The sequence below is a fragment of the Sphaeramia orbicularis genome, unplaced genomic scaffold (assembly GCF_902148855.1).
Source record: "Sphaeramia orbicularis unplaced genomic scaffold, fSphaOr1.1, whole genome shotgun sequence".
NCBI classification, from domain to species: Eukaryota; Metazoa; Chordata; class Actinopteri; order Kurtiformes; family Apogonidae; genus Sphaeramia; species Sphaeramia orbicularis.
Genome location: NW_021941600.1, coordinates 209395 through 225041, shown reverse-complemented (window position 1 = coordinate 225041; position 15647 = coordinate 209395). Strand labels below are relative to the sequence as shown.

The window sequence follows — 15647 nt, the reverse complement described above, 5'->3', positions numbered from 1 at the left end:
AATAGTAATAATAATAATAATAATAGCAATATTAATAATAATGAAATAATAATGATAACAATAATAATAATAGTAATAATAATAATAATAATAGTAATAATAGTAGTAGTAATAATAATATTAATAATAGTAGTAGTAATAATAATAATAATAGTCATAGTAGTAGTAATAATAATAATAATAGTCATAGTAGTAGACTCATGTGTTGGACTGGTTTTCAGAGTCTGTAGATCCAACAGTCGTTGGACAAACACACACATGCTAGTGTTTAACAGTTCAAAGTTCATCTGACGGCCATCGACCTCCACTCACACACTCAGACCAACGGTGAGAAGAAGAGGTAGAAGAAGAAGAGGAAGAAGAAGAAGAAGACAAAAAGGAGCAGGGACACTGTCACCATGACGACAGAGTACCATGATGATGTTGAAGACGACAGCAGCTCCTTCTGGAACAAAGGTAGCACCTGCCTGTCCACCTGTCTGTCCACCTGTCTGTCCATCTGTCTGTCCACCTGTCTGTCCATCTGTCTGTCCACCTGTCTGTCCACCTGTCTGTCCACCTGTCCACTCATGTCAGACTGCGAAGAGTTGAGTTTAAGAGAACTGAAATATTCACCTGTCCCTCCGTCTGTCCATCCGTCCTTCTGTCTGTCCTTCTGTCTGTCTGCCCTTCTGTCTGTCTGTCCTTCTGTCTGTCTGCCAGAGCCGTCTCCTGTCTCTCTCTCTGGTGTCTCCAGGTTCAGGCGTTGGTTGTTTCCTGTTGTCATGGTGACGATCATCCTGGTCCTGATCATCGCTGTCGGAGCCACGAGTGAGAAGTGACACATGAGCACATAAAAGACACAGACAGGACCTGAACCCAGTCCAGTCCAGGACATGGACATGGACACAGACATGGACCTGAACCCCAGTCCAGGACATGGACTTGAACCCCAGTCCAGCCCAGTCCAGTCCAGGACATGGACAGGACACATGGGGACCTCTAGTGAACACATGAGTCCACGCAGGATGGACGTTAAATACAGACTGACCATAGAAGGACATGGACGAGGACAGACAAACACTGGCATTTGTGTTTTAGAAGAGTCCAGTGGACCAAAGGGGAGGAACAGTCAGGTCTGTCCTTGTGTCTCTGTCTCCACAGACACAAAGACAATAAGCCGACTGTGGTCCACTGAGAAGAAAGTGTCCAACCTGACTGAAGGTCTGACCAACGCTCATCAGCTGACCAAAGGTAAGGGCATGTCCACCCAGTGGACACACAGTGGACATCCAGACCAGTGGACACAGTGGACATCCAGACCAGTGGACACACAGTGGACATCCAGACCAGTGGACACACAGTGGACATCCAGACCAGTGGACACACAGTGGACATCCAGACCAGTGGACACAGCGCTGTGTTAATAACAGAATGAATTTAATTAGTGTCATCTTTGACTTTATTTGTGAAGAAAAGTAAATTTCTCATTATTTACGAAATAAACACAATCTTCTTTCATAAAGTTTAGGACACGTCTAATATGCAATAAAAATTAGCATCAACTTTTTCTTATCCGTTAAATAAATTCATGCTTCAGGTACAAGAGTTTTCTCAAAGACGCTGAACAACATAAACAACTGAACTATCGATCTGTGCTTAGCTTACCGGCTAATATACACCACTGTTAGCTCAGTAGCTAATGTGAACTCCTGTTAGCTCAGTAGCTAATGTAAGCTCCTGTTAGCTCAGTGGCTAATGTAAGCTCCTGTTAGCTCAGTGGCTAATGTAAGCTCCTGTTAGCTCAGTGGCTAATGTAAGCTCCTGTTAGCTCAGTAGCTAATGTAAGCTCCTGTTAGCTCAGTAGCTAATGTAAGCTCCTGTTAGCTCAGTAGCTAATGTAAGTTCCTGTTAGCTCAGTGGCTAATGTAAGCTCCTGTTAGCTCAGTGGCTAATGTAAGCTCCTGTTAGCTTAGTAGCCAATGTAAGCTCCTGTTAGCTCAGTAGCCAATGTAAGCTCCTGTTAGCTCAGTGGCTAATGTAAGCTCCTGTTAGCTCAGTGGCTAATGGAAGCTCCTGTTAGCTCAGTAGCTAATGGAAGCTCCTGTTAGCTCAGTGGCTAATGGAAGCTCCTGTTAGCTCAGTGGCTAATGTAAGCTCCTGTTAGCTCAGTAGCTAATGTAAGCTCCTGTTAGCTCAGTAGCCAATGTAAGCTCCTGTTAGCTCAGTGGCTTAGCTTAGCTTTCATTTCATATCAGTATTATCCATTGACCACAGAGAACAGCGCTAAGCAGACCAGCCGATGGAGTCTTTAGTTTTTAATGGAATTCTACGTTAACTTTGTGCTTCCGTCAGTAAGAGTTCTTCCACCTGGGCTAATGGTAGCTTCTTGTATTTAGCAGGTGATAGCTCACTGCTAAACGCTGACGTGACTGAAAATAATGTAAATGGATTTGAAAAAACGTCATACATGACAAAGACTAAGACCAGAGATAACATTGACCTTTTTTTTTCTTTAAGTCCATAAACGGACGTTAGAGCCTTCATAAATCCAGTTTCAACTGTTCGGTGTTCGGGGGTTAACTGTTGAACAGGTGAAACTAACTGGAACGTGTGTTGAACTCTGATCCAGACGCAGCTAAAGACGTTCAGCGGCTGAAGTTTGCGGTGGAATACAACAAGGACCAGCTGTCGTCAGGTGTTGGACTCAGTCACATGTGGTGTGTTGGGTTGGCTTCAGGCCTCAGTGTGTTGAACTGGGTGTGTTTTAGTTTCAGACGCACTGAAGCAGCTGTCTGTTCTGGACTCCATCAGCAGGACGGTGGCCTCGCTGAAATGTTCCCTGGAACGCCTCATCCACAACAGTAAACACACACACCATGTACACAACAGTAAACACACACAACACATCCACAACAGTAAACACACACAACACATACACAACAGTAAACACACACAACACATCCACAACAGTAAACACACACAACACATACACAACAGTAAACACACACAACACATACACAACAGTAAACACACACAACACATACACAACAGTAAACACACACAACACATCCACAACAGTAAACACACACAACACATACACAACAGTAAACACACACAACACATACACAACAGTAAACACACACAACACATACACAACAGTAAACACACACAACACATACACAACAGTAAACACACACAACTGTAAACACACACACCTCATACACAACAGTAAACACACCACATACACAACAGTAAACACACACAACATATACACAACAGTAAACACACACACCTCATACACAACAGTAAACACACCACATACACAACAGTAAACACACACAACACATACACAACAGTAAACACACACAACACATCCACAACAGTAAACACACACAACACATCCACAACAGTAAACACACACAACACATACACAACAGTAAACACACACAACACATACACAACAGTAAACACACACAACACATACACAACAGTAAACACACACAACACATACACAACAGTAAACACACACACCATGTACACAACAGTAAACACACACAACACATACACAACAGTAAACACACACAACACATACACAACAGTAAACACACACAACACATACACAACAGTAAACACACACAACACATACACAACAGTAAACACACACAACACATACACAACAGTAAACACACACAACACATCCACAACAGTAAACACACACAACACATCCACAACAGTAAACACACACAACACATCCACAACAGTAAACACACACAACACATCCACAACAGTAAACACACACAACACATACACAACAGTAAACACACACAACACATACACAACAGTAAACACACACAACACATCCACAACAGTAAACACACACAACACATACACAACAGTAAACACACACACCACATACACAACAGTAAACATACACAACAGTAAACACACACAACACATACACAACAGTAAACACACACACCACATACACAACAGTAAACACACACAACACATACACAACAGTAAACACACACAACACATACACAACAGTAAACACACACAACACATACACAACAGTAAACATACACAACAGTAAACACACACACCACATACACAACAGTAAACACACACACCACATACACAACAGTAAACACACACAACACATACACAACAGTAAACACACACACCACATACACAACAGTAAACATACACAACAGTAAACACACACACCACATACACAACAGTAAACACACACAACAGTAAACACACACACCTCATACACAACAGTAAACACACCACATACACAACAGTAAACACACACAACAGTAAACACACACACCTCATACACAACAGTAAACACACCTCATACACAACAGTAAACACACACAACAGTAAACACACACACCTCATACACAACAGTAAACACACACAACAGTAAACACACCTCATACACAACAGTAAACACACCACATACACAACAGTAAACACACACAACACTAAACACACACACCTCATACACAACAGTAAACACACACAACAGTAAACACACATACCTCATACACAACAGTAAACACACCATATACACAACAGTAAACACACACAACAGTAAACACACCTCATACACAACAGTAAACACACACAACAGTAAACACACCTCATACACAACAGTAAACACACACAACAGTAAACACACCTCATACACAACAGTAAACACACACAACAGTAAACACACCTCATACACAACAGTAAACACACCTCATACACAACAGTAAACACACCTCATACACAACAGTAAACACACACAACAGTAAACACACCTCATACACAACAGTAAACACACCTCATACACAACAGTAAACACACCTCATCCAGCTGTGATGCGTTCACTGTGTTCCCGTCTACACGGTTCATGTTTACTGGACTGGACCTGATGTGAGTACAGTCGTAGCGCTGTTGTATTGTTGTTGTTTGTGTCCGTCAGCCTCGGCGGTGGACGGCTGCTGTCCTCTGGACTGGGACCAGTCCGGCTCCAGCTGTTATTTCTTCAGTAAGACGGCGTTAGCCTGGCACGACGCCAGAGACTGGTGCAACGGACACGAGTCCCATCTGGTCATCCTGATGACCGACGACGACTGGGTGAGACATTTCACATCTGTCAGAGAGGTCAACAGAGAGTGGGCGTGGCCTGTGGCGAAGCCAGTCAGAGAGGACGGTGTCATCAGTGTAAAAATACAACATAGTTTATGTCAAACTAAGGCTCAGGCTTATATCTAACACTGGTTCATATTTGTAACAGGTCCTCTGATGTATGTGGTGATGAGGAGGGTAGATAGAAATAAAATATGATCATGTGGAAAAGACAGGAGCCAATGCAGAGCCCTGTGGAACACCTTTGACTTCTATCGTATTAATAAATGACTCTGATTCAGCTTGTTTCACTAATATATCAATCCAAGAGGGCATCATCTGCATAAAAAGAAACATTTATATAGATAGCAAAGGAGTGAATAGGTGTGTTTTTATTATTATTCTATTATTTTTTAATTATTATTGTTAATAAAGTAACTTGAAAAAAACAGTCACCTCAACAGCGTCGTAGATGACTCCATCATAAACTCAGTCTGTTTACAGAACAAACCCAAACGTCACTCAGGCCTTTTAGGAGCTTTTGTGGCTCAGTGCATTGTGGGAATGTGAGTTCCTGCAGCATCAGTTTGTCTGTTGGTCAGTGTTGAACCCACATGTTTGTCCTTTACCTTCGTCCACCGACTGGAAAACAACCTGGTGGACTGGAGACGTTTACTGTGCAGACATCGCACTCATGTTCTTTCCAAATCTGTGACAAACCGCTTTCACTTGGTCGCCTTTCCCACAATGCACTGAGCCACTAAAGTCCCAAAAAGGCCTGAGTGCTGTTTGGGTTTGTTCTGTAAACAAACGGACTGTGTTTATTTATGAGACTAATGGTTTAGAGAGAATTAGGACACGACTGGAGTTGGACACACGTGGACACACATGTGGGCTTCCAGTCAGACGCTGCTTTAAGTGTTTCATAAATGTTTGGGCGCCACAGGTCAGGCCGACAACAAAGACAGTGTCCAGATAAAAACACTCCATTCAGTCCCAGAGGACCCAGTACGGAGCCCTGTGGGACTCCTGGACTGGACTAGGACAGTTAAACCAGTGTGTGTGTGTGTGTGTGTGTGATCCAGGACTTTGTGATCCGTCACGCCACGGGGACGTTCTACTGGGTGGGTCTGACAGACGAGAGGACCGGGAAGTGGGAGTGGGTCAACCAGACGCCATACATCATGAACCGAAGGTGGGTCCGCCTCCTGGTCTTCTTCTTCACTGTCGGGTCGCTGGTCCGAACGTCGGCGTCTGTTCGGGTTCCTGTCATGGTCACATGTTTTCCTGTCGGGGGTCATGTTGTTTGTTTGTGTTTGCGTGCTTTCCAGGCGGTGGAAAACCCGGCCAACCCGACGCCTGGACCGAACACGGCCTCGGACCCGGAGACGAAGACTGCGCTCATCTCCATAGCGACGGTCGCCTCAACGACCTGCACTGCTCCACCAGGATGAGGTTCATCTGCCAGAGCCACGCCCTCCGCAGTTAAAACCGCATCAAGCTCCGCCCCCTCGCAGCTTGGATCTAAAATAAACATCATCTTAAATTGGAGTTATTATTGTTATTATTCACAAATTATGGCATTTTATGAATAAACCTGATGTTTTACAGCCTTTGAATGGATGTGGTGAAATGGTTCAACAGTGCCCCCTACAGAGCGGTACGAGTGCAGCCGGTCATGTAGCCAGGTAGATTTAACAGAAGAAAATACAGACAATCTGTTCTGTTTCACACGTGTAACAGAACAGATGTTCCTCCTGTGGCCATTGGTGGCACTGCAGCTAAAAGACAAAATAATGGATGTTTATTTCTAACCAGGTGTTTCAGTTGAGATTAAAAAAAAAAAAAGTGATTTAAACTCATCCAAAGTCCGACTGAATGTATAGGATCAGACTCCAGACCTGATCCTATTCCAGAAAAAAAAAGACTAAAACTTAAAAACCACAACTGAGTTTATTGGTACTTTCAGAAAATAAAGCACCTTTAACTCCAAAATAATCAATAAAACATTAAAAAAGAAAACATGTTGAGTGTTTCACATTAATGGTTAAAGTGTCAAAGTGTTAAATAAATATGGAACGAGTGCAAAACAAAATACAATGAAACTTTTTGGCACAAAACTTAAAGACACTGAAGGTTTTTTTCTGTTCAACTTATAAACTTTTGAAGAAACAAAACATAAAAGTGCAGATGAAATAAGAATATGAGCGCGGCTAAAGTCAGTATACATGCAGTTAATTCACCTCAGACGGTTAATAATTCAACACAGTTCAACTCCCTTTGGGTTTGGAAAACACACAACAAATCTACACAATCTGTGCATTTACAGAACTTTAAACCTTTACAGAACTAATGTAGCGTCATTTTGGACAAAATACCTTCAAAGGAAACAATTTAGGTAAAAAAAAAAACAAAAAACTACAAATGCCATCAGCACAGAGGCATTCATGGCTCAGGTTAGAAAGGCTTCTATCTAACACTGGGTGTGGTTTTACATGTAGTTCAGTTCTAAGGTCCCAGAACTACAACTCCCATCATCCTCAGCTTCAGCTTCATCTTCCTGTCATAAAGTGCATCCATGAGCGGTTCCTAAAAAACCACAGTTCCCATCAGCCCCTCAGCCGGACAGAGGAAAGGCTCGAACCAGGACCAGTTCAGTTCTGGCTCCGCCCAGATGACACGCCTCCACGACACACACCAGCCTCTGATTGGTCAGCTGAGGCGCCATGGCGATGAGGTCAGCTGAAACGGACAAGAGGGAAAAACAACAGTTAACGAATAAAAAGGAACAAATAGAAGCACACTGACACACACACTGACACACACACACACACACACACACACACACTGACACACACACACACACACACAGGCACCAGGTGGGTGCCAGTGTGTGTGTGGGCGTGTCTAACCTGGTGCAGGTGCAGGTGTGTGTGAGCTGAAGGCTCTGTGTGACAGGATGGAGCTCCAGGTGTTGGAATGATGGAGCAACGAGGGGGCGGAGTCAGGAAGGAAGACCACGTCAAAGGACACACCTGAAAGAGCTGAACACAGACTGTAACTAGAACCAGAACAGAACCAGAACAGAACAGATCAGAACAGAGCCGTAGTCTCAGTGCGTTCCGTACCTCTAATTCTCAGTGTGTAATATTCTTCGATGGCCAGGTTGAAGTTCTTGGACGTCTTCCCTCCCATCGCCACGGTAACCGCCTGCTCCTCCCGGTGCTCGTGGTCATAATACATGGGTAACGTCTCCATGGCAACCGGAGGGAAGGTGGGGAGAAGGGGGGCGGTCACGAAAGACGAGTTGTCGCTGTCATGGGCGTGGTCTTCGTCAGTGTCGTCAGCGTTTTCCAGAAACTCCATGGAGGCCTGAAACAGAATGACTGAACACAGAGAGAGAAGAGTCAGAACCAGAGAGCAGAACCAGAACCGGTCCAAAAAGAACCAGGCCAAAAAAGAACCGGTCTGCTAAAAGAACCAGGCCAAAAAAGAACCGGTTTCGCAAAAAGAACTGGTTCGAAAAAGAATCGGTCTGCAAAAAGAACCGGTCCGAAAAAGAACCGATCCGTGAAAAAAACCGATGCGCAAAAAGAACCAGTCTACAAAAAGAACCGGTCCAAAAAAGAACCAATATGCAAAAATAACTGTTACGCAAAAAGAACTGGTCCCCAAAAAGAACCAGTCTACAAAAAGAACCGGTCCAAAAAAGAACCAATATGCAAAAATAACTGTTACGCAAAAAGAACTGGTCCTCAGAAAGAACCGATCTGCAAAAAGAACCGGTACGCAAAAAGAACTGATTTGCAAAAAGAACTGTTATGCAAGAAGAACCGATCTGCAAAAAGAACCGGCACGTGAAAAGAACCGATCTAACCCTGCTACTGTGGACAGTCCTGGTCCTGTGGACAGTCCTGGTCCTGTGGACAGTCCTGGTCCTGGTACCTGTGTCCTTGTTCTGGTCCGGTTCCACTGTGACCCGTGGACGTCTCTTCCTTGGACTTTCGAAGGACAGCCTCCTCTTCACACATCTGAAACACGCCAACGTACAGGTCAACTTTACAATAACAGGTCCATAACACAAAGCATTGTGGGTAAAATGCGGACTCACCCTGATCTGCGGTCCAGGGGGCGGGGCGTCAGCTGATTGACAGTTGACGACGGAGAGGCCGGAGGTAAAGGGGAGGAAGAGGAGGAGAGGAGAGGAGGAAGGACAGAGGAGGAGGAGGACAGGGAGGGGGAGGGTTTAGAGAAACCAGGACCAGAGGAGGACCAGGGGACGGGGGACGGTCTGAAGGTCCAGAAGAGACAGCGGTCCTCCTGAAGGACACACAGACACAGTCAGACGGACAGGAAGACACAGGTACGTTCAAACAGGACAGAAGGTCCATCCTCTGGGGACCCTGAAGACCAGGCACCGCTGTCTGAGACCCAGATCCTGGACCCAGACAATGGACCGGAGTCCTGTTGTCCCTTTGGACCCAGAGGGACGGGTCCCTGAGGAGCTGGTCTTCATGGAGACCCTCACATGGACGGACGGACTGGGAGTGTCCCAGAGTCTGTCCACTACAAACCCCATGTCCATGATGTCCACACCACACCAGGACACCACTGACCACTGACCCACCGAGGTGGACTCAGGTGAAGATAGGAGGGGACTGTCCTCTGGTCATCTGAGGGGTGGGGGTGGGGGTGTGTGCTAAAACCACATCATAGACGGGGGGTGAACTGGAGACATGTGTCCGAGCTTCAGCTGCGTCCTGAGGGATGCTGGGACATGGAGTCTGGATGTGGACGTTTACTGTGGACGGGACCCAGAACCTACTGTTGGACACCAGGGGTAAAGGGGGCATCACAGACCTGAAGGGGGTCCAGACCTGAAGGAAGACCAGACCTGAAGGAGGTCCAGACCTGAAGGAAGACCAGACCTGAAGGAAGACCAGACCTGAAGGAGGTCCAGACCTAAAGGGGGTCCGGACCTGAAGGAGGACCAGACCTGAAGGAAGACCAGACCTGAAAGAAGACCAGACCTGAAGGAAGACCAGACCTGAAGGGGGTCCAGACCTGAAGGAAGACCAGACCTGAAGGGGGTCCAGACCTGCTGTGGACTCAGTTCAGTAAAACACATGGAAAACTGGATGAATTAAAAACAGTCACCTGTCCTGCGCGGCAGTGTGTAACCATGGTAACCGTTGCCTGGATACAGAAGGTTCGTCGCTCTCGATAACAGAGTCTTTCTATCTCTGCCTGAAGCTCCGCCCCCTGCAGGAAACCTGGAGAACCTGCAGAAATGGACGGGGTTTAAAGGGGCGGTCCATATGTGTTTAAGGGAGGAGCTGTGTGTGGGTCAGCTGACCTCTGTGATGTTTCATGAACGTCTCCAAGGAAACGGGAGGGGGCGGGTACACAAAGAATCCTCCAACCAGAGCCCTGCTCTGCACCTGTCTGTCATCCTGACTCCGCAGCCACCGGATGAAGTCTCGGACTGGGTGGAGCTTACGATAACCCATCACTGAGTGGTGGCCCTGACCTGTCAATCAGACAATCAGCCAATGAGGAGAAAGATAGTACAACTGTAGTACACCTGTACAGAAGTACTACCTGTGCAGTAGTACTAGTACCTGTGCAGTAGTACTACCTGTGCAGTAGTACTAGTACCGGTGCAGAAGTACTAGTACCTGTGAAGTATTAGTACCTGTGAAGTATTAGTACCTGTGCAGTAGTACTAGTCCCTGTGCAGTAGTAGCAGTACCTGTGCAGTAGTCCCTGTGCAGTAGTAGTACCTGTGAAGTAGTAGTGGTACCTGTGCAGTAGTATCTGTGAAGTAGTACCTGTGCAGTAGTAGTAGTAGTACCTGTGCAGTAGTAGTACCTGTGCAGTAGTACCTGTGCAGTAGTAGTACCTGTGCAGTAGTAGTACCTGTGCAGTAGTAGTACCTGTGCAGTAGTACCTGTGCAGTAGTAGTACCTGTGCAGTAGTAGTACCTGTGCAGTAGTAGTGCCTGTGCAGTAGTAGTACCTGTGCAGTAGTAGTACCTGTGCAGTAGTACCTGTGCAGTAGTAGTACCTGTGCAGTAGTAGTGCCTGTGCAGTAGTAGTACCTGTGCAGTAGTAGTACCTGTGCAGTAGTACCTGTGCAGTAGTAGTACCTGTGCAGTAGTAGTGCCTGTGCAGTAGTAGTACCTGTGCAGTAGTAGTACCTGTGCAGTAGTACCTGTGCAGTAGTAGTACCTGTGCAGTAGTAGTACCTGTGCAGTAGTACCTGTGCAGTAGTAGTACCTGTGCGGTAGTAGTACCTGTGCAGTAGTAGTACCTGTGCAGTAGACCTGTGTGTAGGTGGTGTTCCTCAGGTACTGGTGCTGGTCCACTCTGATCACCTTCACTCGGCTGCAGACCACCACAGACACTGTGAACACAGACACCGTTACAGGACACGCCCACTAAAAAGGACACGCCCACTAAACCCCTGCAGACTCCAGGTGTGTGTTGACAGTCTCACATGGGTGGAGCTGACGCTGAACGTCAGGTTGAGACGTCGAGAAGAGCTTCACCATGACTGGATAATCGCTGCTGCCGTCCTCCAATCGGAGCCAACGGTACTCCAAAAAAAACTCCACCCCATGAGCGTCTGCCAATGAAAACACAGCTGAGCTGAACTCCTGTCGTCTCTGCTTCTTCTCGTGTGTTTGGAGTCTTCAGGTGAAACTCACCTTTAGTCCTGATTCGCTCTGGACGTCCTGAGAACGTCAGTAAACCAATGACATCACAGATGACACCGTGGGGGCGGTCCAAGAGCTGCAGACTGAAAGAGGAGCAGAGGAGGAGGAGCAGAGGAGGAGCAGAAGAGAACCAGGTCCAGTCAGACCCAGTCCCCTTCAGGTGTTCTTACCTGTTGTAGAAGGTGAACTCAGGTGCAGGAGGCAGATCTTCTGGAAGAACAGAGGATTCTGGGAGAACACAGATCTGAGCCCTGGGGTTCCTGCTGTTCACACTGACCTCTGACAGAAGAACACGGAACAGTCACATGGAACAGACGTGTTCATACCTGTGTCATGTGTGTTCATACCTGTGTCATACATGTTCATACCTGTGTCATGTGTGTTCATACCTGTGTCATGTGTGTTCATACCTGTGTCATGTGTGTTCATACCTGTGTCATGTGTGTTCATACCTGTGTCATGTGTGTTCATACCTGTGTCATACATGTTCATACCTGTGTCATGTGTGTTCATACCTGTGTCATACATGTTCATACCTGTGTCATGTGTGTTCATACCTGTGTCATGTGTGTTCATACCTGTGTCATGTGTGTTCATACCTGTGTCATACGTGTTCATACCTGTGTCATGTGTGTTCATGCCTGTGTCATGTGTGTTCATACCTGTGTCATGTGTGTTCATACCTGTGTCATACATGTTCATACCTGTGTCATGTGTGTTCATACCTGTGTCATACATGTTCATACCTGTGTCATGTGTGTTCATACCTGTGTCATGTGTGTTCATACCTGTGTCATGTGTGTTCATACCTGTGTCATACGTGTTCATACCTGTGTCATGTGTGTTCATGCCTGTGTCATGTGTGTTCATACCTGTGTCATGTGTGTTCATACCTGTGTCATACGTGTTCATACCTGTGTCATGTGTGTTCATGCCTGTGTCATACGTGTTCATACCTATGTCATGTGTGTTCATACCTGTGTCATGTGTGTTCATACCTGTGTCATACGTGTTCATACCTGTGTCATGTGTGTTCATACCTGTGTCATACATGTTCATACCTGTGTCATGTGTGTTCATACCTGTGTCATGTGTGTTCATACCTGTGTCATGTGTGTTCATACCTGTGTCATACGTGTTCATACCTGTGTCATGTGTGTTCATGCCTGTGTCATGTGTGTTCATACCTGTGTCATGTGTGTTCATACCTGTGTCATACGTGTTCATACCTGTGTCATGTGTGTTCATGCCTGTGTCATACGTGTTCATACCTATGTCATGTGTGTTCATACCTGTGTCATGTGTGTTCATACCTGTGTCATGTGTGTTCATACCTGTGTCATGTGTGTTCATACCTGTGTCATACATGTTCATACCTGTGTCATGTGTGTTCATACCTGTGTCATACGTGTTCATACCTGTGTCATGTGTGTTCATACCTGTGTCATGTGTGTTCATACCTGTGTCATACATGTTCATACCTGTGTCATACGTGTTCATACCTGTGTCATGTGTGTTCATACCTGTGTCATGTGTGTTCATACCTGTGTCATACGTGTTCATACCTATGTCATGTGTGTTCATACCTGTGTCATACATGTTCATACCTGTGTCATACATGTTCATACCTGTGTCATGTGTGTTCATACCTGTGTCATGTGTGTTCATACCTGTGTCATGTGTGTTCATACCTGTGTCATACGTGTTCATACCTGTGTCATGTGTGTTCATGCCTGTGTCATGTGTGTTCATACCTGTGTCATGTGTGTTCATACCTGTGTCATGTGTGTTCATACCTGTGTCATACATGTTCATACCTGTGTCATACATGTTCATACCTGTGTCATGTGTGTTCATACCTGTGTCATGTGTGTTCATACCTGTGTCATGTGTGTTCATACCTGTGTCATACGTGTTCATACCTGTGTCATGTGTGTTCATGCCTGTGTCATGTGTGTTCATACCTGTGTCATGTGTGTTCATACCTGTGTCATGTGTGTTCATACCTGTGTCATGTGTGTTCATACCTGTGTCATACATGTTCATACCTGTGTCATGTGTGTTCATACCTGTGTCATACGTGTTCATACCTGTGTCATGTGTGTTCATACCTGTGTCATGTGTGTTCATACCTGTGTCATGTGTGTTCATACCTGTGTCATACGTGTTCATACCTGTGTCATGTGTGTTCATACCTGTGTCATGTGTGTTCATACCTGTGTCATACGTGTTCATACCTATGTCATGTGTGTTCATACCTGTGTCATACATGTTCATACCTGTGTCATACATGTTCATACCTGTGTCATGTGTGTTCATACCTGTGTCATGTGTGTTCATACCTGTGTCATGTGTGTTCATACCTGTGTCATACGTGTTCATACCTGTGTCATGTGTGTTCATGCCTGTGTCATGTGTGTTCATACCTGTGTCATGTGTGTTCATACCTGTGTCATGTGTGTTCATACCTGTGTCATACATGTTCATACCTGTGTCATACATGTTCATACCTGTGTCATGTGTGTTCATACCTGTGTCATGTGTGTTCATACCTGTGTCATGTGTGTTCATACCTGTGTCATACGTGTTCATACCTGTGTCATGTGTGTTCATGCCTGTGTCATGTGTGTTCATACCTGTGTCATGTGTGTTCATACCTGTGTCATGTGTGTTCATACCTGTGTCATACGTGTTCATACCTGTGTCATGTGTGTTCATACCTGTGTCATACGTGTTCATACCTGTGTCATGTGTGTTCATACCTGTGTCATGTGTGTTCATACCTGTGTCATGTGTGTTCATACCTGTGTCATGTGTGTTCATACCTGTGTCATACGTGTTCATGCCTGTGTCATGTGTGTTCATACCTGTGTCATGTGTGTTCATACCTGTGTCATGTGTGTTCATACCTGTGTCATACGTGTTCATACCTGTGTCATGTGTGTTCATACCTGTGTCATACGTGTTCATACCTGTGTCATGTGTGTTCATACCTGTGTCATACGTGTTCATACCTGTGTCATGTGTGTTCATACCTGTGTCAAGTGTGTTCATACCTGTGTCATGTGTGTTCATACCTGTGTCATACGTGTTCATACCTGTGTCAAGTGTGTTCATACCTGTGTCATACGTGTTCATACCTGTGTCATGTGTGTTCATACCTGTGTCATGTGTGTTCATACCTGTGTCATGTGTGTTCATACCTGTGTCATACGTGTTCATGCCTGTGTCATGTGTGTTCATACCTGTGTCATGTGTGTTCATACCTGTGTCATACGTGTTCATACCTGTGTCATGTGTGTTCATACCTGTGTCAAGTGTGTTCATACCTGTGTCATACGTGTTCATACCTGTGTCATACGTGTTCATACCTGTGTCATGTGTGTTCATACCTGTGTCATGTGTGTTCATACCTGTGTCATACGTGTTCATACCTGTGTCATGTGTGTTCATACCTGTGTCATGTGTGTTCATACCTGTGTCATGTGTGTTCATACCTGTGTCATGTGTGTTCATACCTGTGTCATACGTGTTCATACCTGTGTCATGTGTGTTCATACCTGTGTCATACGTGTTCATACCTGTGTCATACGTGTTCATACCTGTGTCATGTGTGTTCATGCCTGTGTCATGTGTGTTCATACCTGTGTCATGTGTGTTCATACCTGTGTCATGTGTGTTCATACCTGTGTCATACGTGTTCATACCTGTGTCATGTGTGTTCATACCTGTGTCATACGTGTTCATACCTGTGTCATGTGTGTTCATACCTGTGTCATGTGTGTTCATACCTGTGTCATGTGTGTTCATACCTGTTCATGTG

At 45.3% G+C, this 15647-nt stretch overlaps 2 protein-coding genes across 2 annotated transcripts in view; one reads left to right on the top strand and one right to left on the bottom strand.

The window, feature by feature from the left end:
- The first annotated feature begins 211 nt into the window (after positions 1-211).
- LOC115416384 (asialoglycoprotein receptor 1-like) lies at positions 212-6725 on the top strand. The gene is made up of 8 exons (XM_030130120.1): positions 212-456; positions 703-810; positions 1144-1233; positions 2612-2677; positions 2751-2843; positions 4961-5115; positions 6192-6387; positions 6438-6725. Exons 1-8 carry the CDS (start codon positions 399-401, stop codon positions 6593-6595), a joined length of 924 nt encoding a protein of 307 aa, XP_029985980.1. The 5' UTR covers positions 212-398; the 3' UTR covers positions 6596-6725.
- A 318-nt stretch (positions 6726-7043) lies between these two features.
- The window catches only part of LOC115416382 (RPA-related protein RADX-like), a 10649-nt gene continuing 2045 nt past the window's right edge, over positions 7044-15647 (bottom strand). The window contains exons 2-13 of the mRNA XM_030130119.1: positions 14062-14072; positions 11995-12103; positions 11816-11907; positions 11605-11733; positions 11419-11511; positions 10463-10636; positions 10264-10388; positions 9218-9426; positions 9052-9137; positions 8235-8492; positions 8019-8150; positions 7044-7848 (exon numbers count right to left, since the gene is read on the bottom strand). Coding sequence (XP_029985979.1) covers positions 7724-7848; positions 8019-8150; positions 8235-8492; positions 9052-9137; positions 9218-9426; positions 10264-10388; positions 10463-10636; positions 11419-11511; positions 11605-11733; positions 11816-11907; positions 11995-12103; positions 14062-14072 — 1543 coding nt within the window. The 3' untranslated portion in view covers positions 7044-7723. The remainder of the gene's footprint in view (positions 7849-8018; positions 8151-8234; positions 8493-9051; positions 9138-9217; positions 9427-10263; positions 10389-10462; positions 10637-11418; positions 11512-11604; positions 11734-11815; positions 11908-11994; positions 12104-14061; positions 14073-15647) is intronic.